At 35.1% G+C, this 24,073-nt stretch overlaps 4 protein-coding genes across 6 annotated transcripts; 1 reads left to right on the top strand and 3 right to left on the bottom strand.

Annotated features, from left to right (window-relative positions):
- Positions 1-869: 869 nt before the first annotated feature.
- On the bottom strand, positions 870-5,663 carry LOC145598281 (stress-response A/B barrel domain-containing protein UP3-like). 2 transcript variants are annotated; one of them, XM_081654611.1, is made up of 11 exons: positions 5,513-5,663; positions 5,200-5,293; positions 4,022-4,149; positions 3,230-3,369; positions 3,036-3,104; positions 2,577-2,715; positions 2,332-2,394; positions 2,216-2,259; positions 1,623-1,760; positions 1,413-1,470; positions 870-1,305 (listed from the first exon to the last, which is right to left on the bottom strand). In XM_081654611.1, exons 1-9 carry the CDS (start codon positions 5,625-5,627, stop codon positions 1,671-1,673), a joined length of 882 nt encoding a protein of 293 aa, XP_081510737.1. In that variant the 5' UTR covers positions 5,628-5,663; the 3' UTR covers positions 870-1,305; positions 1,413-1,470; positions 1,623-1,670. The 2 variants fall into 2 exon arrangements, with proteins under 2 accessions (XP_081510737.1, XP_081510738.1); XM_081654612.1 differs by having other exon boundaries at positions 1,623-1,757.
- Positions 5,664-6,559: 896 nt separating this feature from the next.
- On the top strand, positions 6,560-15,138 carry LOC145598328 (uncharacterized). Of its 2 annotated transcripts, none has more exons than XM_081654670.1 (8): positions 6,560-6,783; positions 8,849-8,992; positions 9,074-9,169; positions 9,906-10,040; positions 10,611-10,715; positions 10,818-10,916; positions 11,083-11,229; positions 13,370-15,138. In XM_081654670.1, exons 1-8 carry the CDS (start codon positions 6,703-6,705, stop codon positions 14,828-14,830), a joined length of 2,268 nt encoding a protein of 755 aa, XP_081510796.1. In that variant the 5' UTR covers positions 6,560-6,702; the 3' UTR covers positions 14,831-15,138. The 2 variants fall into 2 exon arrangements, with proteins under 2 accessions (XP_081510796.1, XP_081510797.1); XM_081654671.1 differs by lacking the exon at positions 6,560-6,783 and adding an exon at positions 7,963-8,037.
- A 298-nt stretch (positions 15,139-15,436) lies between these two features.
- On the bottom strand, positions 15,437-16,451 carry LOC145596728 (elicitor-responsive protein 3-like). Its single transcript, XM_081652936.1, has 5 exons — positions 16,385-16,451; positions 16,175-16,240; positions 15,826-15,955; positions 15,603-15,717; positions 15,437-15,499 (listed from the first exon to the last, which is right to left on the bottom strand). The coding sequence occupies exons 1-5, from the start codon at positions 16,449-16,451 to the stop codon at positions 15,437-15,439; spliced, it is 441 nt and encodes a 146-aa protein (XP_081509062.1).
- Positions 16,452-19,065: 2,614 nt separating this feature from the next.
- On the bottom strand, positions 19,066-24,034 carry LOC145596727 (putative LRR receptor-like serine/threonine-protein kinase At1g63430). The gene is made up of 13 exons (XM_081652935.1): positions 23,953-24,034; positions 23,629-23,854; positions 23,466-23,528; positions 23,239-23,383; positions 22,229-22,395; positions 21,406-21,522; positions 21,249-21,313; positions 20,606-20,764; positions 20,282-20,487; positions 20,068-20,200; positions 19,807-19,976; positions 19,422-19,637; positions 19,066-19,314 (listed from the first exon to the last, which is right to left on the bottom strand). Exons 1-13 carry the CDS (start codon positions 24,032-24,034, stop codon positions 19,066-19,068), a joined length of 1,998 nt encoding a protein of 665 aa, XP_081509061.1.
- Positions 24,035-24,073: the final 39 nt, after the last annotated feature.

Here is a 24,073-nt window from a genome sequence, read left to right as displayed (position 1 = left end):
TTTTTGTATCCTACAGAAATCTGCTGCAAAGTTGTTGTCCTGTGTATAAAATTTTTCATTAGTTATATTTTAATTTACTTTTTCAAATCAATCATTTATAGCTCAAAGAAGTTATGAGAATACATATATAATAAAATTTCTGTTGTTTTTTTTTCCTAATAATTTACCAGTTCCTTTTAGAATATAATTTTAATGAGAGATGGGGAGAGGAAGTGGAGGTGCTGATAATGTAATAGTGACAAATATAATACTAAAATATTCATATGTAGGAAGATGAAGGTACAAGAGATGGACAACTATACTGTGTTCTTTACATAAAAAATTTGGAGGTAGTGTGCAGAAAGTCAGGTTTTTAAGCACACCAACATGATATATAACTGAAATTTTCAGTTAATGATCAAGGGAGAGGGGCCGTCTTTTTGTATACCAATATTGCTTTTAAAAAAAAAGTATACCAATATTTTCTGCATTCAATAACTTAGTTGGTAGAACCGTTGAAGCATTACTATATAACTTTAAAAGCGGCCTGGTTCTGGACCGTATGTGGGGAATCCTCAGACCGGTTTTTGTCTACGGTTTTGAGTGGGGGTGGGAGGGGTGGGGTGGAGTCTGAGGGATAGGAAATCGGAGACCCCTCTTCCAAGAGCCTGAGGGGAGCAAGACTTGACCTCAAAGTCACAAGTTCAAATATGTATCGTGGTCAGTAGAAGCATTACTGTCTAACCCCTAGTTGCAGGGTCTAGCAAAATAGCAGAAAAATAAAAGAATGACTCAGTGATATAGACATCTTTACGATATAAAATAGTTTATTAATGGTACATGTAGGCTCAATTTACAAAATTGTCAAAAGTAAAAGATATAATATTAAATGGAAATGGAAGTAATCAAATTTGCACATTGAATTATTAGTCATATACTCAGTAAAGAGAACTAAAAAATGGTAAAAAGAGGGAATAAGAGAAAAGTCGCTAAGATCTAATCGTCTATGACCGAGTATTTTGTATGAATGAAATCACTGCATAATACTCTGTAAGCTCGCAATTGAATTCTTTTCCTAGTTTCAAACAATACAGTAAACCAGATTGCGACTGAAAAGATAGCCATTTAATCAAATAGTGTAACAGGACTAGGACCCCAGTTCAACATACCCACCAAAGACAGCAACTTATTTCATATTCCCTTTTTTTCCAATTACGAAACTTCAAAAGAGACTGATTAGAATGTACTTAACTATTATTCACCGAGTATCTTTCCAAATTCGGCAATGAAGTAGGTTAAACATCATCACTCTAATGAAGAAAAAACCTGCAAAAATTCAACACGTAGCTATTCAGAGCCAACCAATCACGAATATGAAGCTCCAGATAATAAGTCAATAGTCATTTAAGCAAAAGATAAGAATTCCAGCTTACGTAGGCCAGAGAGACACATCAGAATGAGGAAAACATTGTTTCGGATCTTCGAATCATACTGAAAAGACACAAGTGAAAGTGTCAAAATGTGGGCAATGGAGAACTGCCAGAAGCCATGAACACTAGAGAAAAAAAGTAAATAAATAAGTAAAAGAGCTGGTTTCAATAGTAAATATTGATAACTGATCAGATATATAAAGTTGCCATTACCAGAATTAGTATGCCTTCATCTATAATAAGATTGCACATTCAGCTGCCCTACATGAGCTCAGTGCCAACTGGGTCCACGAGAAAATGGAAAGAAAGAGTAATCTGGCTGATTGGCAGCAATTTTGATTCCCACATCTGCTAATTCATAGTTTGCAACAAAAAAGAAATGGTAATAAGTTACTTCAGTGTACTATAATAACCTGTCATTGTTGAACAAAGTTTAATGTAGAAATTGCAGAAAGCATTGAAGGTCATAATATCTGGTTAATTCTAGCATCATTCTCAGCTAATTTTCACTTTTTATTTTATTTTTTAATTTTAGAAAATTAATACCATCACGTAAATCATCATAGAGTAGGTCCATTTGGCCATGCATAAGAGAACCCTAAGGTTAGCAAGAAAGAACTCAAAGAAAGCAGAACATATTCATGAAAAATTGATCTACTGAAGGTTTCTGGCTTTCACTTCACTAGAATGGAGGAAACCATCTTACAAACTGACCAACACAAAGAGTTCCACAGAGATCAACTTGAAAGACTACATGCCACCAGTCAGATATTTGCATAATATTGATTATTGATAAATGGTCTTACATGTTTATACTCTGAACTCTCCATAAAGATCCTCTGAGCTTCAACTACAAAATAACATCAAAAGTCAGCTCCAACATTAACAATTCAGAAGAACATAACCTGTGGAGAAAACTAACCAGAGCGGAATCGTATCACTATAGCATGAGTGTAATCCTTGCTTTTATAATTAAAATTACTACCTGAGAAATAAGCTGAAAGGTAAGCAAGCATATACTATAACTATGTATGTTTGTGAGTTTGTAAAATAAGGAGTGTATATCTGATATCATGGAAGCATTTCCTGTTGAAAATCTTCGGTATATTGGATTCCAGAAAAAGCTTCCATGTTTCCTCAGAGGAATGCATTAGGTTAAAACTACACCTTGAGTAGACTGGACGATCAAGGAGGGAAACTCAAAGGCCAAGTTTGCAAGAGAAGTCAACACATCTTCTGCTGATCCATCTAAGGCACTCTCATGAAACTTAATCAGAATCACAAACTCCACTCCGGAATTAAACTCCTGTTACCCAGGACGATATAAGTCAGTGTAGTGACCATCTTGAAGCTAAGAGCAAGTCTTAGGAGAGACTGTTACAGTCTCCTAAAAATTGCAATAAGTCACCCCTACAGTAGAATTAAAGATTTTGCCAAACTCAAATAGCCATAAAGACCATCAGTCACATAAGATTGTTGAATCAGAGTTGGCATTATGTATCTTTCTAAGCCACAATAGCCAATCTTAACAGCTTCAATTATTAAAATATAAAGAAGGGAATCAACAACAGAGCCCAGTATTTCAAACTAGTGCATAACTAATTGTAGGCGACACTAAATTCCAACCTCTCCTTTCCGAAAAATGGCTAGGATATCATCTTCTACTTCAGCTTCAAAATCCACATATAGCAAATCCTGTAAAGTTGTAACAATAACTTTTAAGTAGCTGTAAATACCTCAGTTAATCTAACCACAAAGCTAAAATAATGGTAAGGTAAGTTGGAATAAATAAGCTTTGAAATTTACATTGCAGCGCATACATGACAGAAAGGTGTAACATGCTCCTTGAGAACACGCAAATACAAAGGATTCTCATAAAATTTTGCTAGGTCTTCCTTCCTCTGGAAACGCATAAATACACCATGGCTGTAATTTTCAGAATTTTGATCTGAGGTCCGTCCTACAGGAATCAATAATATAACTTCCAGAAGTCATACAACAAGCATAATCCAACTATGATATGTTTGACACTAATCTATCAACCATATAGAAAGAAATTGATGATTTGTCTAGCTAGAAAACAACAACATTTTATCTGCTGTAAGCTGGTCTATCAGAATGTACTGTATTCCTCATAGTAATGCTATCATATACTTTAGCAAAGCAGGAACAAGGAAATATAAGCAACTGATCGCAGTCCCAATTCATCAGTTGGGACTCAAAAGAACCAGAAGGCTAAAAATATTGATAATAAATCCCCCCCCACCCCCCCCCCCCCCCCCCAAAAAAAAAAAATAATAATGAATAAATAAATTGTGTATACCAAAAGCAATTACAACAACAAAGGCTTATTTTTAAAATGATTTGTGGTCAGCTATGAGTCATCATAAGGAACCGTCTACAAAAATTTGAAGAAATAAAAGTGATTAAATGAAACTGGACATAAAGCGAGAAAAAACATAGCGAGCAAAAGGTGAGGGCAGTACAATAAAGCAGACCCAATATTTTTCCCTCTCCTAGATTCAGATCATCAACCATAAGGATAGCTAATTCTGAAATCAAAGCACAAATTTGTAACCATGTAGTTCCTATAATGTTTGATGTTTATTTACCTAGGGATATTGCCACTATGCCAGCCATATGATACTGAGATGTATAAAGGTTGTCCAACATATCTTTCTCTTCCTCATCAGACAAATTTTCTTTTGCTCTCAGTAAACATAAATGTTCCACAACTTTCCTGCAATACAACAATGGAGACACAAAGTCTATAAATTGGAAATATCATCTCTTACGGACCAAGGTTTGCAAACCAAAAGCACTCTACTCATGGGTTCAATCAACACGACTGAAGAAAAGGTTGATTTTTTACAGCTTTCTCTAGCCCCTAATCTCACTATGTTTTGCCAGATATACCTATGAATTCTACAAATCTTTTTTCTCAATAACCTCATTTACAATTTACCTAGGTCGATCATTATTTTTCTAACATTCTTTTCGATCTGTACTGACTTTCACACAGCAGACTACATAGTCTATATTCAGCCTTGGTTATATCACTTATATGCCTTGATAAATTTACCCAATATTGAATTGAGTGAGTTGCAAGACATGATGACAAAACGGAAGAAAGGAAGTAAAATCAATGTCTCCAATTTAATGAAAACCATAGCATGCAAGACCCTAACTTAAGTTGTCTTTAATCTTTTAATAATTGAATCCACTTCTAAAGACTTAAGGCAAGGTACAATTGGTTGGACAGGGATTGATTTTGGAGAAAATGATCTCTGAAATTCCCTTACACAAATGCACAATGGGAGGAAATTCAGTGAAAACTATCTTGTCCGAAGAGTGAAAAATGTTTTAAAAAAAAAACCACAATTTTCTTCAACTACCCATCCCTCTTTCTCTCAATCCCCTCTCCTCTCATTCTTATTCCTCCTTTCCTCTTTCATTCTTTCTCGTTTCCTCTAATCAAATCGTTATCGGTTCAATAAATTCTGCCAATTCTACTATGCTTGCTCACTCTTTTACACAGAATCGGAATAAATATGAAATTTTAGTCAAAATCCAAACAAGGGAAATTGTTGTCCTGTATAAATTAATTTCCAGGAGAATTACAATTTCTTATCAGAAATTAAGTACATTGCATCAACAATTCAATACATAGCAATTCAAACTAGAAAACAATCCAATTTACCATGCAATCACTAAATTAAGATTAATTGAATAACTACTCTTGAGATAACAAACTAAGATAACAAACTAAAAAGTAAGAAAATAAACCCACCTTTTTCGTACAACATCATTACTTGAATTCTGTGATGAAGCAGCCAAACAAACACCTCTTTTTCTTCTTCCACCCCAATACTTCATTTTTAGAGCTGAAATTAAAATCAGTTCTTAACATTAACCCTAATATTTTTACACAAGAATAATTCTTAATTAATAGTTGCAATTTCAAATGTTGGCCAAGCAATATAAAATGTAGAATTTTATGATCAATTTTATTTTTTTAATTGAAATTTAGATTATGTAGATTATTAACACAAATTAAAGAAAAAAAAGCAGGAATAAAGATGAGGAGAGAGAATGTTACTGACAGTAAGAGTTGAGAGAGAAATATGGAAGGGAGAGACACGGCATTGCAAGAGCGATGGAGGAGTAACAATGGAGGTTGTGAGCTTGAAGATTAACGAGTGGACTGTAAACTGCCATAGCTTTGGCGCCTTATTAATCCTAACAAGTTTAGCATTTTAGACCATCCTTTAATATACGCACTACAGGGGGAAAAAATCTCATACTTCGTACATTTTGGGAGTAGGATGGCCATGAGTTGGAAGTTTGGAACTAGGTCGAGTTTGATTAGGACCAAACTGACCATTCTCGGGTTGAAGTTTGGAATTGGGTCGAGTTTGATTAGGACCAAATTGATCTAACTTGGGTTTATAATGCATGTAGAATTAGATTTGACCAGATTAGTGGATTCATTCAAATTTGGATTTTGAAAGGTTAACTTATCATGCTCACGTTTGACCCTTGCTAAATTTTGAAAATGATGTTCACAGACAACTCATGACCTATTGTTGTGCCACTAATGTCATGTCGGGCTTGTAGCAGACTCGTGCCAAATCAAATCGTTTTCTGTGTAATGTCAACATGACCATAATTTTCAAATTTCGCACAGGCGCAAGAATTCGTCCTACTCTACTTTAGCAAAAGGGAAATCTCTAACACGACACAACACGAAATTGATATTTAGGTCAAACTTAAACTCTATTTATAAAATGTAGAGACGAGCTTAATATGACACAATACGAATATTACTTTACTCGAGTTTCAAACACAACCAATAAAAGCTAGATGGTTAACGACTAGCTATGCTCTAATGCCTCTAAACAACTCGACTCGTGCCTAGCTCTAAGACTCTTGAGAGAAAGTAGGAAGAAAAGCTAGAAATGGGAATTCAAACTTGCCAAATCTATGCATAGATCCGCAAAGCAAAGAAAATACAAGTTGATGCTCGAAAAAAGGAAGGTAAATCCCAAATACACGTGGATAATTTTGCTGTCTTTTATTGACCTCCTTCAATTTATCCATTAGTCCATACTTTGTATTCCATATACCTTATTTATACAAACTCCGATTTTTCCGTTATACTTATACTGTAATTTCCCAAATTTCCCCTGTTTTTGTTTAGTTATTCTCTCTCATCCTACTCAAAAACCCAGAAAAAATACCCAAACTCAGAAATTATACAGTGGGAGAGAGAAAGCAGTTTGAAGATCTTTTAATGGTGTCGAAGAACAAATCCGACTGGCCTCCTCCTGGTTGGAAGGTCGTTGTCAAGTCCAAAAATGGTCGCAAGGTTAAGGTTTGTTGTACTAATTTTTAGAATTTTTGGTTTAATTTGTTGATTTTACTGTTTTTTTTTTCTTTGTTGAATTAGGGTTTTTGATTTGTTATTATTTAGGGTGTTTACCCCTTTTTTGGGTGTTTTTTGGTTGACTGATTGATAGTTGAAATCAAGTAATTGATGATTTTGAGGAAGTTGTTGAGATTTGATTTACATGCAAGGTATCAGAATTTAGCTATGACTGAGTTTGTTGAGTTTGTTAATCAGTTTTATGATTTTTGCATCTAAACAACATGATCTATAGTCTATAGAGTTAAGTTAAGAAATTCAATAAAGTATTTGATTGTTTGGTAGCTTAGAATGAATTTGAGCTTGTTGAGCTTCCTGTTTCAATGATATATTTTTGGAAGAGAGGGGGGCGGGTGGGTTGTATAGTTGAATAAGAGTAATACGGCATGTTAATGGACATAGCGTGAGCAGCTGTCTTTGTAGAGGGAGATTTGGAGCTTCTTGCTAGTCACTTGCTGGCTAAGTGGCGGTACCATTTTCGTATCGTTTAGAACTGTTTGGAACTATTGGAAGTCTTGAGGTTGGAAGAGGGAATGTTGGAATGGATCAATAGTAGAAATTATGGAAATTGATGTTTTTGAACCGTTCATTGGTGCTTGTTAAGAAACATGGAGTCCTTTTATTGTTTAAATGAGCATAGCTACTAGTATTCAGTGTGGTGGTCATGCTTATTAAAGCTCAATAACTTGTTTTATATGACTAAACCTCCCTATCATACAATAAAGTACAGTTCGTGAAATCATATTCCAGAAGTTTCATTTGTGTTTGTTACCATTGATTCTTGGAAGTCAATTATTCAAGTTTAGAGTTTTCTTAGGATCTTGCTATATCTGTTGTTACCTGATAGGTAAGAACTAATGATCTAGTATAATGTTAGTTGGGAATTAATTATGTGTCGATCCGAAATGAATAATTAAAGGGCTTCACGTAAATCATACCTACTTCCCTTGTTTGACACGTGTAGAAAAGGAAGTGACCCATCTATTGTCGGGCATTCTGTTAATTTAGTTTCTGTATGTTTATCTCCTGCACAAAATTAATATGTAATAGACTACTGGCCAAAAGATCTTATTAACCTGTGCTTTTTTTTTTGGCAATTGCTGAGAAGTAGTATTATGCATTGGAACTATTTTACTGAGGTACAACAATAACAACAACAACAACAACAACAACAACAAAGCCGTAGTCCCAAAATGATTTGGGGTTAGCTTCTTACCTAACATGAATCATCACAAGGAACGTCCGGAAAGGAAAAAGAGTGTAGCAAAATAAAGTGAATAAAAGTTGGGAAAAGAAAAGCTTGTAAAATGAGAAACAGAAAGAGTATACAAATAAAATTAACAAGGGGTTTAAAAAAGTGGTAAGAAGATAAAAAGGAGAGGAAAAAACATTTGAGTAAGAAGTATTTTAGGTTAATTTTAAAGCAAGTTTGTGAAAATTACTAGTTTCCACTTGTTTAGTGATTCAATGTGAAAAATCTAGTATTCTCATGTAAATAGTTTGCAGAATTGTCTTTTTATGTGGTTTTTAATTTTCAAACATGTTACAGAGTACCAAAATTTCATATTTGTTTTATATCTCTTTGATATATGAGCTATTCAATCTGTTGATAAAAAGTATGATAAACTAGGGCCAATATAGTTAGAAGTTTTCCAGTGAGCACACCTCCTTTGCTTATCTATTGTTTATTTTCCTCTGAGTAAAAAGACGCAGGAAATTTTTTGAAATATATGTATGTTTCCTTGTATACTTATTATTAGTCATTCAATCTAAGTTCTCAAATTCACTGTAGGCAGTTCTCTTTCCATTAAGGCTGTAAAAGACACAATAACTTAGCATTAATTATATTTATTGTAAAGCATGTTACTGCAATCAAGTATGCAGAAATATTAGTATTTCAAATTGAAGACACAAAAGTTTCTGATTTCATAGTTATATATATTGTGTATCTGACTATCTGTAAATGTTGACCTACTACACTTTGCTAAAGTTAGTCATGTTGTCTGAAATACAGTACTTCATTAATTCAAAGACTCGTCAAAAGTTCTATTCAAAACCGTCTTTGCTTCGATACATTAGAGATGGATGTGTCAGCAATGAAAAGCCTCAGCCTGTTATTGAGCACACTAATAAGAAATCTGGAGAGTTACAAATGCAGGTGAGTTTCATAATCATCAATTTCATGTGTGCTTTTTCCTTTGCACTGTGTTTATTTAATTGATTGATGTCATATGCTTAGCGTGTTGAAGAAAATGATTTCGACTGGTTACCCACCGGTTGGGACTTAGAAAGGAGAATCCGGAAGAGTGGTGTCAGAGCAGGAACCGAGTATAAGGTACTACACTTGTTATTATAGAAGCTGAATCTAAAGTTTGTTTCTTTAGTTAATTAGCAGTGATTTATAGGTTTGTCTTCAGAAAATTTGTGTTCTGGGTTCTGGAAACTTAGTGCATGTATAGGAATCCTATGATATGATATCCTATGATATGCCATGAATTTTTGTGTGTTGGATATGAAGGAATCTAGAATTGTATTCTCATGCTCTTATGATTACTCTTATGTTGATGATTCTGGCTGTGCATGCTGAAACTACCTGCTATGTTGGAAGTGTGTCCACTTCAGTTTTACAAAACCTTTTTCTCCCTCTCTATCAAATCTTCCATGTTTATATAAGTACTGTACCATTGTTTAAGATTCTAAAGTGATGAAGCTATGTGGCTTAATTTGAACATTCAACTTTATTACTTGTCACTTTTCTGCATCTTGCCTCTTTGGACTATCAAGTGTGGAAAGTCGATGGAGACACACCCTTCATCAGTATCTAACAGGTTCTTATACCTATATTGATAACTACTTCTTGTAAAGAGGTTTCCACACCCGTAATAAAATAAAATACGGACCTTTTGCTCTTTGCCTGACTCTTGCATAAAGGGGTTGTTTGATGCTGAGTTACTTATTAGTGATATGTAAATCAAGAAAACTAGAAGAGGACTGAATGACTGATATAGTTTTGGTTAGCTTTTCATCTTTTAAGTCACGGGAAACTTATTGACCTTCAAAGCTCTTTACAGTGTTATATCGACCCATCAACTGGATCAACATTTTATTCAAAGCCGGAGGTATTGCGATATCTTAAAAGTAAACAATGCATTGCTGGAACATCTAAACAGGAGGACAGAAAAAGGAGCAGGCACTCTTCCAACAAGGTTTGTTTCATTTGATATTGCATATTATGACATATTGCAGCTTTTTAATTGTGTTACAATCTGAATCACTGTCATTGCATGCATTCCCTGTGTAAAAACAAATTTTAAGGACCTTGAATAAAATTAAGAAATGTATAAGTTGCAGGGCAACTTGGTATATATTTTCTTTCTCCTATGTTTTAGTCTTGCAATGTTGTTTGAATTTGTTGTGGTATACTATATTGTAGCATTATTATTGTGTAGGACTTTGGGTTCCATGTGAATTCTGTAGTATAATAAATTTGATTAGGAATTTGGATTGAAAATGTGTATATTTGCCAGGAAACATGCTCTATATCTTCTTTCCCCATAAACAACTCTCCAGAGTCTCTTAGGTTTTATGTGGCTCTTAAAAGGATATAGCTGTTTTTTTTTTTAAAATGTCGAATTTTTGCTTTGAAATTACGGTTATTATGGAGTAATGTATGCATATTTAAATCTTTAAAAAGTGCCTTTTGTACTCTGTTTGCTAAGAAACATGTAATTGTGCTTTGCCTCAGAGTTGCTTACATTATTGCATTATCTTTGTAGAGGTTAGTTGATCCAGTAAGTGCTCGCAAATCCAATTTGGAGCCAAAGGTGTCACAAATTTCAAAAACACGTGTTCGGAAGAGTCTTTCTTCAGGAAATCTTAAGGTTTGCCTTGCTTGCATTTATTTTGGGGCATCTGCCTGCAACTGTTATTGTTTGTGAGCACTTTTTAACTATTCCATAGCGTGTTCTTGGATAATTTTATAGGTTGTAACAGAGAGAACTGTGGATGAAGATTTGCCATCTGGATGGATAAAGGAAACAAGAATCAAGATGCTTGGAAATAAAGTAGTCAGGAGAGATCCGGTAAATAGATTCCCTTTAGACTTCAAAGGCATTTGCCTGGGAATGTGTAAATCAATGTGATATATACCGTCCTTATTCAACTCATTATTCATAACACATGTTATTTAAATTATGTTTCTTGTGGATTGTAAACTTGTAATGAATGTTTGTATTGAAATGGTTGCAGTTCTTATATGATCCTGCCAGTAGACTGGTCTTCCGCTCCAAGTTAGAAGTTTTACGTTATGTGGAGACTGGAGAGATTAGCAGGCATGCATATCAGAGGAAAACTGATAGCGTTGTTGGAGAAGATTCTGCAAATGGAAATCCATCTGTAAGACTCCTCTGATATTGCCGATATTACTGCAACTTCCTTTCTGCTGTTTTAAATAAATGTTTGCTGTCCTTAAAGAAAAGTTTCTTGAATGCGTGGCTCATTTGTTATTAAGGAATTAGGAGTATGAGGTTGCCGATATCCATATGGTAGTTGTTTCTTCATGTTGTGTGTCACTTGCATCTGACTTCTTGGATATTTTTGTTTGTCATACTTGATGGCACTGTCAGTAATGTTATGCATTTGTACTGAGATTTGTTGTTTTAAAATCATTACTTGAAGCTCACTGTCCATTACCTGCACAGATCATGGAGAAAGGTTTAGAACCAGAACATACATACATGTAAATGCTTTCTCTCTATCACACAACCACCTCCACTTGGAAGTCTGTTCTCTAAAAGATCATCTTTAGCAATTTTTCTCATCGCGGTCATTTTATTTATTTATCTATATATTTATTTATTTATTTTCCATATCTGCTAATTTGAACATTTTGAAATCTGACTGAACTTCTGAAAATATATTTACTGAACTTGTATTAGCTCTGCCTGTTTGAATTTATTACAAGAGAGACAAGTTTTAACATTAGTGGTAAGGTGTGCTGATTTGGCTCCTACGCATGTTTATTACGTTATCAATGGAGTTTCTCTCAAAGCCCTTTGCCCTTGTTTTGATATCGTAAATTTATAATGCTTCCAAGTTCCAACATCCTTCATTCTCACTATATCCATTCCACCTCTCCTCCTGACACATACACCAATATTATTCCGATATAAATTAATGCCCAGTAGTTTCACCAATTAGTGGAGAGCAATACTCCCTCAATATTTTAGTTAGTGTTACACGTCCTTTTTTGGCAAAACGCTACATTAAATATTATATCTCTCTCCTCTCATGGTCCCCATCCAAACCCACTACTACTTTTTTTTTTTATTATATCTTTCCTCTCACATTCATTACTTTCGAATAAACTATTAACCCCACTATCTTTCTTTTACAATTTTTTAATACTCCAACTACCTCACTTACCTCTTATTTATTTAAGTCAATTAAATTGCCTTAAACTATGTGCCGGTCAAACTGCAACACTTAAAAAAATACGGAGGGAGTAGAACAAGATTTATCTGCATTGTGCGTTTTTTAGCTAGTTATGATTGGTCATGCACTTTTTAGATCTGTGTATGTTGTGAGTCTTAATAACAGACCTTGTCATAATAATTTTTTTTTTTTCTAAAAGGGCACTGGAGATAACTATATATATATCCTTCTGCAGTTACATAACCTAAACAAATGAGTATAGAATAGAGATTACCCAAAGCTAGATGATAACAGTTAAAGCATCTGATTTGGATTTTTTTTTAAAATTATCCCACTAAAATGCAAAAATTGGCACATGTCACACGACTTTTCCTGCTGAAATTAGTTAATACTGAGATGATGAGTAACTGGAGATTCACATATGAAATAGGAGACTGAGATGAGTGACTGGAGATTCATACAGGGTGGAGGCACATCCTGGGATGAGGATCATGGATGGCCTGAGTTTGCTTGCATTGGTTCATCTAGCAGGATAAGATGTTAGCTTGATGTTATGTTCATTACAGAGGCCAACTTCTGCATAAGCCCTTACATTTCAATGTTCCACCCCAAACATCTTTTTTCCCTTGTAAATTTCCAATACCCCCATCACAAGACTTGGCGGTAATGAAACTTATGGGGAAAAATACCCCAGCTTTGTTAACTTGATAAGCCACTTTTGAGCTCATTAATATCTGATGTGTATGTTGAATGTTTCACCTTCACTGGAAACAGACTATAAGTCATTCTGGTTATTTTGTATATATGCTGGCTACTTTTGTGGATACTTCCTGTTTCTACTAATTTTTAAATTTAAGGAATGAAGAATAATAAGCAAATGTTGAATTACTCAAATAGGATGTCTCCACCTTTTCTTTCACTTTGACCTTATCATCATTTAAATCTGTGACAAATATCTTAGGATTTCAGAAAAGGAAGCTTGACAAATAAATAGGCCGAGTATAATGTTTATCTGAGAGCCTTATGTTCTGATCTGGTTTATATGGATTTTCAAATTTTCATTGTTCTGACATCTGGATTTTTTTGGGGCTGCTATTATCAGACATCAAGTGAGCTTGAAGAAACGCCAAAGAGGAGGACCAGAAATATGCTCTTTGCCGGTGAATCAAGTAGCAAGCCCAGTATCCAAGAACTTCCTGAAGCTTCAGGTGATAAAAAAGTTGAAGGCAGGAAAAGCAGAAGGTTATCCTCCAGAGGCAAACCTGCCACTGGTGGTGCTTCTAGTCTTAAGCAGAGTACCTTGTCACCCAAATCACCCAGAAAATCCCAAGAGTTGGTGGCAAAACCATTAATGGAAAAGCTTTCTGGAACCAAAGAATCTGTAAGTATGACCAAACATGCCCCATCAGAAGTCCAAGATGATGGTTCAGAAGTTTCAACTCTTGAAAAGAGTGAGTCTCCTGCTCCTTCAAGGGACTTATTGCCAGAGAAGAACCCAGTACCTCTTGTTGTTCAAGACTGTAGTAATGGGAAAGCTTCAACCAGCAAAAGGAAAACAGATACCAGGAAATTGGTGGGTGTGCCTTCTCGATCCTCCAAGCGACTTGCTGGTGTTGAAGCTAAGGTAGTATTCCACTCAATACCCATTGAGCATACTCTTCGGGCCACAAGCAGAAAGCCTTCCAGAACTAAACCCATCACTAGTTTGGAATTGGTCCCACATGGGCTACAGGAGAAGTGCCATGATGTTAATAAGCAAAATGTGCTTGTATCTGAAGAAGAAAAGCATCAGACATTTTTGGCTAATGCAGTTGGCATGCTCACAACACATGGGGAACCAACAAACACGATTGATGACTTGCCATCTCAAGAAGAGAAGCCTCGTACAATGGATGTTAATTCAGAAAATGTGCTCACAACTAAAGAAGAATCATTGATTAAGATTGATGACTTCACATCTGAAGAACAAAATTGTTATCCACTTAATGTTGATTCAGAAACTGTGCTTGCAGCTGTTCATGAAGAAGCATCAAACCAGATTGACAAGAATATATTAGCAAAAGAAAAACTTCTGGTTGATCTCAGTGATCTGCAGCTGGAGGAGGCTCCACCAGGCTTCTCTGAAAGTATGAAAGTCGAAGTGTCTTCAGCTAAGGTTAAGCAATCATTTGAGCACCCACCGGTTACTTTACATGGGAGCAAGGTTGAGAACACCTCTAGTGAGCAACCAATTGTTGAAGAGAAACTGGCCAGTGTTGAGAAAGAAATTGGACAGCCTCAATCTGAATACTGTTTTCCCCCACCCTTGTGGTCAGATCCATGCCTAGAATTTGCATTTAAAACTCTTACAGGCGCAATACCATTTGATGATAATTTGGCTATCCAGGATTATATCCAACATCAACTCCGCACTTCAGAAGATGATAACCAGTGTCCTGATGTATGTGCACCTAGCGTCTGCAAAAGTGACGAAACAAAAAAATTATCCCAGTTACCTGAAGACGTCAACATCCCAAATTCCAATGGATTTGGCTCACCAGAAATCAAGCAGGTCAAGAATTAATGATAATCGTAGTTGCTCTGTAGGTGTCTGTTGTAATTTTTTGTAGTATATAGTTACAATGTATGTTACCCAAAGGTTTCAACTAGGTTAAGTTCTAACCATTTGTAATATCTCTAACCTTGTATTTGTTTATGATGAATCGGAAGAGCAATGAATGCTGCTGATTCACGGCCTGCAATCATTCTAAAAAGATTCTGTTTCATTTCAGAGAATGCCTCTGTATGTTTTAACTCGGCATTGCTACAAGTCGAGTATCTTTGTATGTATATGGTACATATCCGATTATGAGGTTCTTCACTTCATTACCATGTCTTAGCTCATGTATGTTGTCAATTTAGTATTACTAATATTTTTGTTGACTAATATTCTATTGCTGCTGCATCTGTAACATAAATGTTTTATCATCCTCTGCTCCTTCAACTGTTGGATCAGTACTTTTTTCTTAAAAAAAATATCATTTCCAAAATGTTTTTATTATACAGCTGCATTCTCTTAGCTCTTTGTTTTGACAAGACATTCAGAACATATAGAAGTAGAAAATTTCATTCTAAAAAAATGCAAATATCTAAGAAGAGGAGTGATTGAATGCAGATAAGTTTTCTCAGCCTAATGAGACTCCCCCCATCCACCATAGCTTTCTTCTTGTGCTGCCACCCCGTGATCGTGAGCCTGGTTATGGATGAACAGATGATTAACAATATTATTACACTAATAAACAACTCATTCAACATCTCTGGTTAGAGAAGAATTACAAAAGATTGTTTATTATTACCTTGTGGGTGAAGAAGAGGCTGAGTTTGATCTGTCCGCGAAATTCTTGACCTTTAACGACGTTGTATGATGCTGTTGGAACGCTTCCTTCTTCTAAGACTGGTTCTAGTGGTATACTTTCGTTACAAAGTTTTGCAACAACAATATGTAGATAAATTAATCTTATTGATCCAGAAAGCCTCTTATTTTGGCTTAAGCATAAATCAGACGTTTTCGTTACTTACGTAGCTTCTCCAACACAATCATCTTCTGTACCACAATCACTGTCCATAATTTTTAAGGTAAGATCAGCACCACCAGAAAAATTCACATCAAATGTAAATGTTTGATTCCATTCTGGTTCAGATCCTTGTCCTGCAATTATGCATACATCAATGCATAAAAATGAAAGATGCGGATGTTAGCTAGTTTAGTTGAATTATGCCTCCCCCCAAAAGTATAGATCAAATCTCGTCTACAAACCACAATTGATAAAAGGTTACTCGATTAATGTATATTCTGATCGTTGAATAAATGATGTTTTTCTTAACTCGAAATAAAGATAATTAACCTGTTTATGAAGATCTAGATTACCTGATGCAATTTTGCTATTTTGCTTCCGCCCTCCGTAACTCAAGATCACATAGGGATCCATCTTATCTGCGTATTACTCCATCGTTAAACACATAATATAATAAGAGTGAAGATCTAACTGCATTTCCAATCTCTATGTAAATAAATTAAGTATAAATTTTATGCATAATCATGGGGTAATTATGATAGAGATCGATAATCACAACTTACTGAGATAATCAGAATTTTCAAGACCTTTGGCATTTATAAGAACAACTTTAAGTGTTCCTTGAGCCATATTTTTCAGAACAAATTCAAAGCAAAATAGGCAAAAGAAAAAATATGCAGGAGAAATATTATATAGAAATTTGGAAATAAATAGTACTACTAATAATAGGAAGTAAATTTTCTTACAAAAAAAAAAAAAGGGTTACTCGTAGGAAATAAATGGGTTGGCGCTTGGCAATGCAACAATTTTTATTTATTTATTTTTTTTTGACGGAGGCAATGAAACTTTTATATTTTTTTTTGAAAACCAATGAAACTTTTATATAGCGCGAGCACTATATAATAATAATAATAATAATAATAATAATATTATGTACTTTTGTCACAAAAATAATATGTACTTTTATCATAAACTAACCCACAAGGTTTTGGCCTCCGGTTACTGCAATTGTCGGAAAAAAAAAACACCATCACCTTCCCGCCAGAGAGGGAAAGTGGTGGGTCATTGGTCAGGGTGGGGGTGGTCATCGTTGCCGATCAGTGTGGTGGTGGTGGTCGTCGCTGGTCAGTGTGGTGGTGGTCGTTGCCGGTCAAGGTGGTGGTGTTAAGGTGTTAGTGATTGGTGGCAACTGGCAAGACGGAAGATATTGGTGAAATACTAATTAAGGGTATGATTTTCCGCACTAAATGTTGGCGGTTTTGATCATTATTGAAGGCGGTAATTAATACCATTTTTTTTGTTTGAGAAAAATTAAGATGTTGAAGCTTATTAGATCACACCAAGTCTCACAACTAACAAATTGTAAAATATAAATTAAATTATTTTAGGAATTTCTTTTAGAGTTGATAGATTTTTCATATAATGAAAACATACAAAATCGGATTAGTATATGTTAGATAGATTTATTTTTGGAATAAATTTCATAGATGATAGATTGTACGTGCTAGGACATGCACTTGGGTGACACCGTTAGTCCGTTGCATGCATGTAGAAGCTTCCACTTCATAAATTAGGATAACAAATAACTGCTATATATTTTTTATTTGGTGCTAACATAACTAACAATATGATAGATAGTTTATTTATTTATTTATTTATTTTTTTTTTTTTTTTTTTGGTAAGTAACTATGTGATAGAAGTATAACTTTACATAATTAATTAGATTAAACTAGAAGAATAATTTAAAGAAGTTAGTTGCCACCGCCCTAGATTGTAATACATGTACCTACATTTTAGTTTCACATAACTTCATAGCATAAGATCTTTTTTATTTCCTCGTAACAATTATCCTTATCATTGCATTGCAAGTTTGCAACCATAATTTTCGAGACATTATTTTAATTTCCATCATATTATGGAAGTTCATCCTACCCTCTTTCAATCTTCTCAACAATTTTCTAGCATGGAAGCTAATCGTGATTACACTTCGGAAGTCGTAGAGCTAGCAAGAATAACGGTAGACATCTTAAGAAAATTAACCAATTGGGGCGAATACTCCAAGTACCATGGCTTGGATTCCAAGGAAGGGGACGAACTCATGAACACCCTAGCCAAGACCAAAGGCCGCCTAGCCGAGGTGGCTAAGAGAAGGGCGGAAGCTAGTGGCCGTGATTTCAACACGGTGTTCGATGAGACATACCTCGAGTTTATGCACAACGAGGCCAAGATAATGGTGAAAGAGTTGCCGGTGGATCCACGTGAAACGGCGATGAAAGACACGGTGGTTTTGGAAGAAAATGGAGAAGTTTGTGGTGTTTGTCAAGAGGAATTTGAAGTTGGAGAAACGGTTTCGGGAACTACGTGCATGCATAAGTTTCATGGGAGTTGCTTGTGGAGGTGGTTGTCCGATCATGAGACTTGTCCCTTGTGTAGGTTTATTATTTTGCCATAGAATTATTAATTCAAGTTTAATTTGGTAAATTGATTTTGATCGATTATTGTTGAATTATTGATGTTGCAAAGTTGCAAATCCAATGTAATAAGATTTTATTTTGTAATTTGTTAGAGAGTAGTAGTTATTACAAGAATAGTAACAAAGTTAGATAGATATTGACCATATTGTATGTATGTAATATTCTAATGCGTATGCTTCTTGAATCTTGATTTATTTATTTATTTGGGTGAAATTAAAAAAAAAAAAAAAAAAAAAAAAAAAAAAAAAAAAAAAAAAAAAAAAAAAAAAAAAAACATATGACCTACAATAATGAGCAAAAATAAAATTGGTCATCAGCAAAATGAATACTCCGTAATGCTCAATATAGCTCTATCAATTAAACTACTTGTATCATTGTAATTCTATCTAACCCATTACTATCTGGTTGATACTAGCTAGTTTAGTTTTAGAAGGTCCTGCCCATCAGACTATCACACTGATAAGAATGCTTATAGTACTCCGTAACAAGCTTCCTTTGAGACAACCATTAGCACTTTAGTTTATACAGGTAAAACAAATCCCAAAGACTCGTGCAAAGCACTGAGGCAATACTGCCTGGAAATCATGGAAGCTGTATTAGTTCCGTTCACAAAAATTTATTTTGCCTCAGTTTCTAAATTCTCCTGTATGTTCTCCTAAGCCAGAAGCCGAAAAAAACTTTACACAGAACCTGACGAGAGTTAGGGAGAGGGGTGGCGGAGGTATATGCTTTACAGTATATTTTTTTCAGTTTATTAGTTCAAATTGTAATCATGTAGAAAGTGGCACTTCTGCCCACGGCCCCCACTCCAATGAAGAAGATCGGAGCTCAGCTGACATAGAGGGATCAATGCGGCTCTCCAGCAAAGTGCACAAGTCGAGCATCAATGGTCGCTTTACAGGATCAGGATTCAGACACAGACTTGACTCACAAACTGCTTTGAGGTCCTCATATTCAAAATGCTTCATTTGTTTTTCAATATACGGCATAACTTGAGGTACTTCAAGGTAATCCCTAGCCTGAAACAAGAAACTAACTATCAATGAAAAGTAATTTAAATTTTTCCTTTGTTTTTACTAAATGCAGTTCATAATAACTTCAAAGTACATAAATTCAGGTTTCATACCCAATTTACCAAGCTTCCTGTGTCTTTGGAGAAGGGTGGTCTGCCACTGACTATCTCAATCAGGACTACTCCAACTGCATAGATGTTACCCTTTATGTCTAAATGACGTGGCTCAATTGAACGTGGTAGAGCACAGATAGCACCATTACTATCTGTGGCAGAAGAATTTTTCTCCGATCTTGCTATGATAGTCTTCCAACTTTCAAAATCAACCAGCTGCAACAAACGTTCCAAGTTTGATTCAATACTTTTTGGATCAATTATCATAATACCAAGCATATAACCTAAATATCATCTACACGTAATTGATAATCTTATAAAATATCCAACCAAAATGCAAGAGTGCTTAGGAAAGAAACAAAAATTAGAAGATTATATATCTAACCTTGGGTGAAAAATCTTCAGTAAGATATACAGCACTAGAATTCAGCTCAGATATAGTGAGTGGAGGGTTAAGTTCTGTACGAAGATATCTCAATCCACGGGCAATGCCTATTATGATTTTCATACGCCGTGTCCAAGACAGCTGGCAGCCTTCTCCATCAGCAAACATGGCTACAATTTCAATTTCAACACAGCATCAATACTTCTGTTACTTATGAGTAAGACAGACACAATTAATTGAGCAACAGGACAATTCACTTACAATGCAGATGTTCATACAGAGTTCCATTACACGCATATTCAAAAACAAGCATCCGAGTGAAAGGAGGAGTCTCTCGGCAATAACCCAGCAGCTTAGCAGCATTCTCATGATTTAGTCTTGCTAAATCTGCCACCTAATCACGGTATAGTTGGAATAAGTAAGAATCAAAATATCAAAACTATCTCAAGGCCAAAGCAGAATACTTCAGCAGTACCTCTATCTGGAAATCAAGCTCATGATAGGAAGTCCACTGCTCTTCTTTGACGCAGAAGGATATCACTGCCATCTCAGATCCACCTTTCATAGTGCCTTTGTAAATAATACTATCAGAGGAAGATCCTATGATACTGCTAAAATCTTCACATGCTACTTCAAGGTCTTGTCTGTTGAATCTTTGTATATCTCTCAACAACTCAGAATCTGCTGATTAGATTATAATGAACAGAAAAATCAGGAGCAAACAATTAATTAGAAAATATAGCTTTAATGTATGTTATTTAGGTAACCGGAGAGCATAGTTGATAGAGGGAAAATTTACCAGTATATACCACCAAGCATTCTTTATCACTTCCAGATTTCTTCCAAGGGATGATCATAGATGATTTATTGTAAGTAGTTATCATAGATGATGTTGATTTCTTCATGTGCTTTACGTTGGCATTGGAATTTGAATGACATTTGGTAGCTATAGAAGATCCTGTGATAAGCACAATATAAATCATGGCCCCTCCATGTCGAAGCATTTAAAAAAGGAAATCATCCATATGCTAATATTAGAGTTAGCCACCTCAAAAGGAGGCTCTAAAATTCGTGCATATTTGCATTATTAAGTGTTTCCCAAAGAAGTTAAAAGCTCTACTTCCCGTCAAAAAAAAAAGTGTTCCCCGAAGAACATCAGCTCTTACCTACTGTTAATTCTAGCAAGCTCATAAACTGATATCATAGACATTCATAGTGTTTCATCTTTTTTTCCTTTTTTGACTCTTTCTGAAGACTGATTGGACTGACCTAGAAGGTCAGTATAAATTCTTATTTTAAAAGGCTTTTAAAGTTCCTATTCTTCCACCTTCCTAGCCTTGATTGGATAAAGCAAGAGAAATAGATTGAGCAGATAATGTTCCAGTCTAAAGGTAAGTATAAATTCTTACTTTAAAAGGCTTTTAAAGACTGATTGGACTTACCACATTGTGCATCCGAGTGCTGCTTCAAACCCCTGCCCTCAAGACAGTTACCCTGAAAGGTTGCACTGCAGAAGATGTAAAACAAAGTCAGCATTTTCATGCAAGAGACCATGATAAAATATGGTAGCACAGAAGAGCATATCATTTCTAAATCAACCTTGGCAGATGTGGCAAGCACTTTAGGATGCTTCCACCAAAAAAGTTACATGAGAGTTCAGAAACTTGTAGCTGAGGCAAGTGACAAAGACCTGTAGCATTCCCATCGGTTGCATACCTGAAAATTCCAAACCAAATTAACAACATAGCACTAAATTTCGCACATTAAAAGAAAGCAAAGAATGTTTAAGATAATAAGGGGCTATCCCAAGAGTCCCTATACTCCCTAATCATCATTATCACAACTTCTAGAAATCAGTTTGATTAACTGTTAGTGACAACTATTGGTGTCAATCATATACTTTCTGTTTTATGTCAACTATAGCATGGTTTAAAAGAAGCCAAAGGCACATGATCTGCAAATTCTCTCTTCTCAAAAAACAGTGGGATCTTGTAATAGTTGAAGCTACTCAGGACTTTATAACCACTGGAGACCTTCTCGATAAACTCAACAGGGCTTCCAAATTCTAGCAAAGAAAAGTATAGCTAAGTTCAGTCCCTGCATTTTTGATAAGCTTCTAAAACCTAATAGACCCACCAGGAGAAAGGACTACAGAATTTTAAGGGAAGTTGCCAGCATTCACTAGAGCTACATCATCCTACAATAAATTCTAGTATTTCCATAGATACTCTTTGAGTGCTCTAAATGAATATCAACTAAATGACAATTAAAGACAAAAGCTTCTTCAGTCAAAGTAATACATGTCAAGAAGATTCACTACAAAACTTTCATCAAAGGATTAGATTTATAGACATTATTTGCCAAGCCATAGTTTTCTCAGGAAAATTAATGGTAAAATTTGCACTGTGTGAATGACACTTACACTCTCCGCATGTTGGGTTTAAACTCCGCAGTGGCAGCACTAGGCACAGTTCCTTGGAGCTTATTGTTGTCCAAGTGAAGCTCCTGAAGAGACTTCAAGCCTCCAAGATCATGAGGTAGCGTTCCAGTCAATCCATTTGACTGTAGATTACTGCATATAACAAAGGGCTAAACTTAGAAACAAAATCAAACCAAAACACAACAAACTATAAGTAATGACATCAAATAATTTCATACATCTTCTTAATGCTACTCAAATTTCCTAGCTCGTGAGGAATCGTCCCAGATAACTGATTTGCTCCGAGATCAAGGTAAACAGACAAAGAACAGAAGAGTTGGATGGAGATATAAGACCACGAGAGTGATTGATAGCAAAAGCTTACTCAAGAAGACAAAATTGTGGACTTAGATAAAACATCCCCTTTTTGAAGAGCTTGATAAATAAATAAATAAATTGTACGTCCCAGGAATTTCAAAGATTTTAAGAGTACAAACATTGGAGCATTTGCCTTTTCTGACGGTGCACATACAAGACTAATCTTCCTATAAATGACATATTCACATTTCATACTATTCGACGAAGATAATAAAGGGCTATCCCAAGAGTCCCTATACTCCCTAATCATCATTATCACAACTTCTAGAAATGAGTTAGATTAACTGTTAGTGACAACTATTGGTGTCAATCATATGCTTTCTGTTTTATGTCAACTATAGCATGGTTTGAAAGAAGCCAAAGGCACATGATCTGCAAAATCTCTCTTCTCAAAAAACAGCAGGATCTTGTAATATTTGAAGATCCTAAACCCTAAACCCTCTCGAAACCTTCTCAATAAACTCATAAACCATAAACTCAACAGGGCTTCCAAATTCTAGCTAAGAATAGTATAACGAAGTTCAGTCGATCCATTTGACAGTAGATTACTACAAATAACAAAAGGGCTAATTTTAGAAACAAAATCTAATAAAAACACAGCAAACTACAAGTAATGACACTAAACAATATCATACCATCTTCTTAATGCTACTCAAATTTCCTATCTCATGAGGAATTGTCCCAAATAACTGATTTGCACCAAGATCCAACACAGTAAGATTCTTCAATAACCCGAGTTCTTTAGGTATTATCCCAATCAAATGATTACCACAAAGAGTTCTGAAAATGAAATTAATGCATCAATTCAAACAGAAACCCAAATTCATCAAAAGCAAATTCGATAGAAATTATCAAACAAAACCTACAGTTCAGTAAACCCAATTTAGGGGCAATAAATCCCTTTAAAGATGACCCGGAAATATTCCTTCATACATTATATTATACAATTATTAATAGAAATTCCATATAATCACAATCATAAGATTACCAAGAAATAACTTACATGATAACAAAATTCCTATCACCGATTACGCCGATTACGCCGGCGACGTCTGTTGTTGTTGTTGTTGTTGTTGTTGGGGTGATGAATTTGAGTGTGATTTTGATATTCTTGAAGATATTTAAATTTGCTCCCGCATGCGCAGGTGTACTCGCAATCTTTATGTCTATTGTCATTGTGTTTGACGAGGCCGTTTGCCGAAAAGCTCCGATTCCCACACAAATAACAAGTGGGCATGAAGGTATTGAATCCTGTGAATAGTATGTCAGATTATAGAATCTAGCTAAAGAAATCATCAATGGAGAACCGCCATTAAAGCTTAAGAGATAGAAAATGTAGAGAGATCAACCAGGATTATCAGATGGATGTAAGTGATAAGGTGAAATAAGATCTAAAGAAGGATCAACAGAATTGTTTGTTTGAGCAACCATTACTTCAAATCAATAGAACAATCAACAAATTCTAGGAAG

Source organism: Chenopodium album, chromosome 20 (assembly GCF_948465745.1).
Source record: "Chenopodium album chromosome 20, dcCheAlbu1.1, whole genome shotgun sequence".
In the NCBI taxonomy this organism is placed as follows: domain Eukaryota; kingdom Viridiplantae; phylum Streptophyta; class Magnoliopsida; order Caryophyllales; family Amaranthaceae; genus Chenopodium; species Chenopodium album.
The sequence above is the reverse complement of the archived record's forward strand: the minus strand, read 5'-3'. Positions and strand labels throughout refer to the sequence as shown.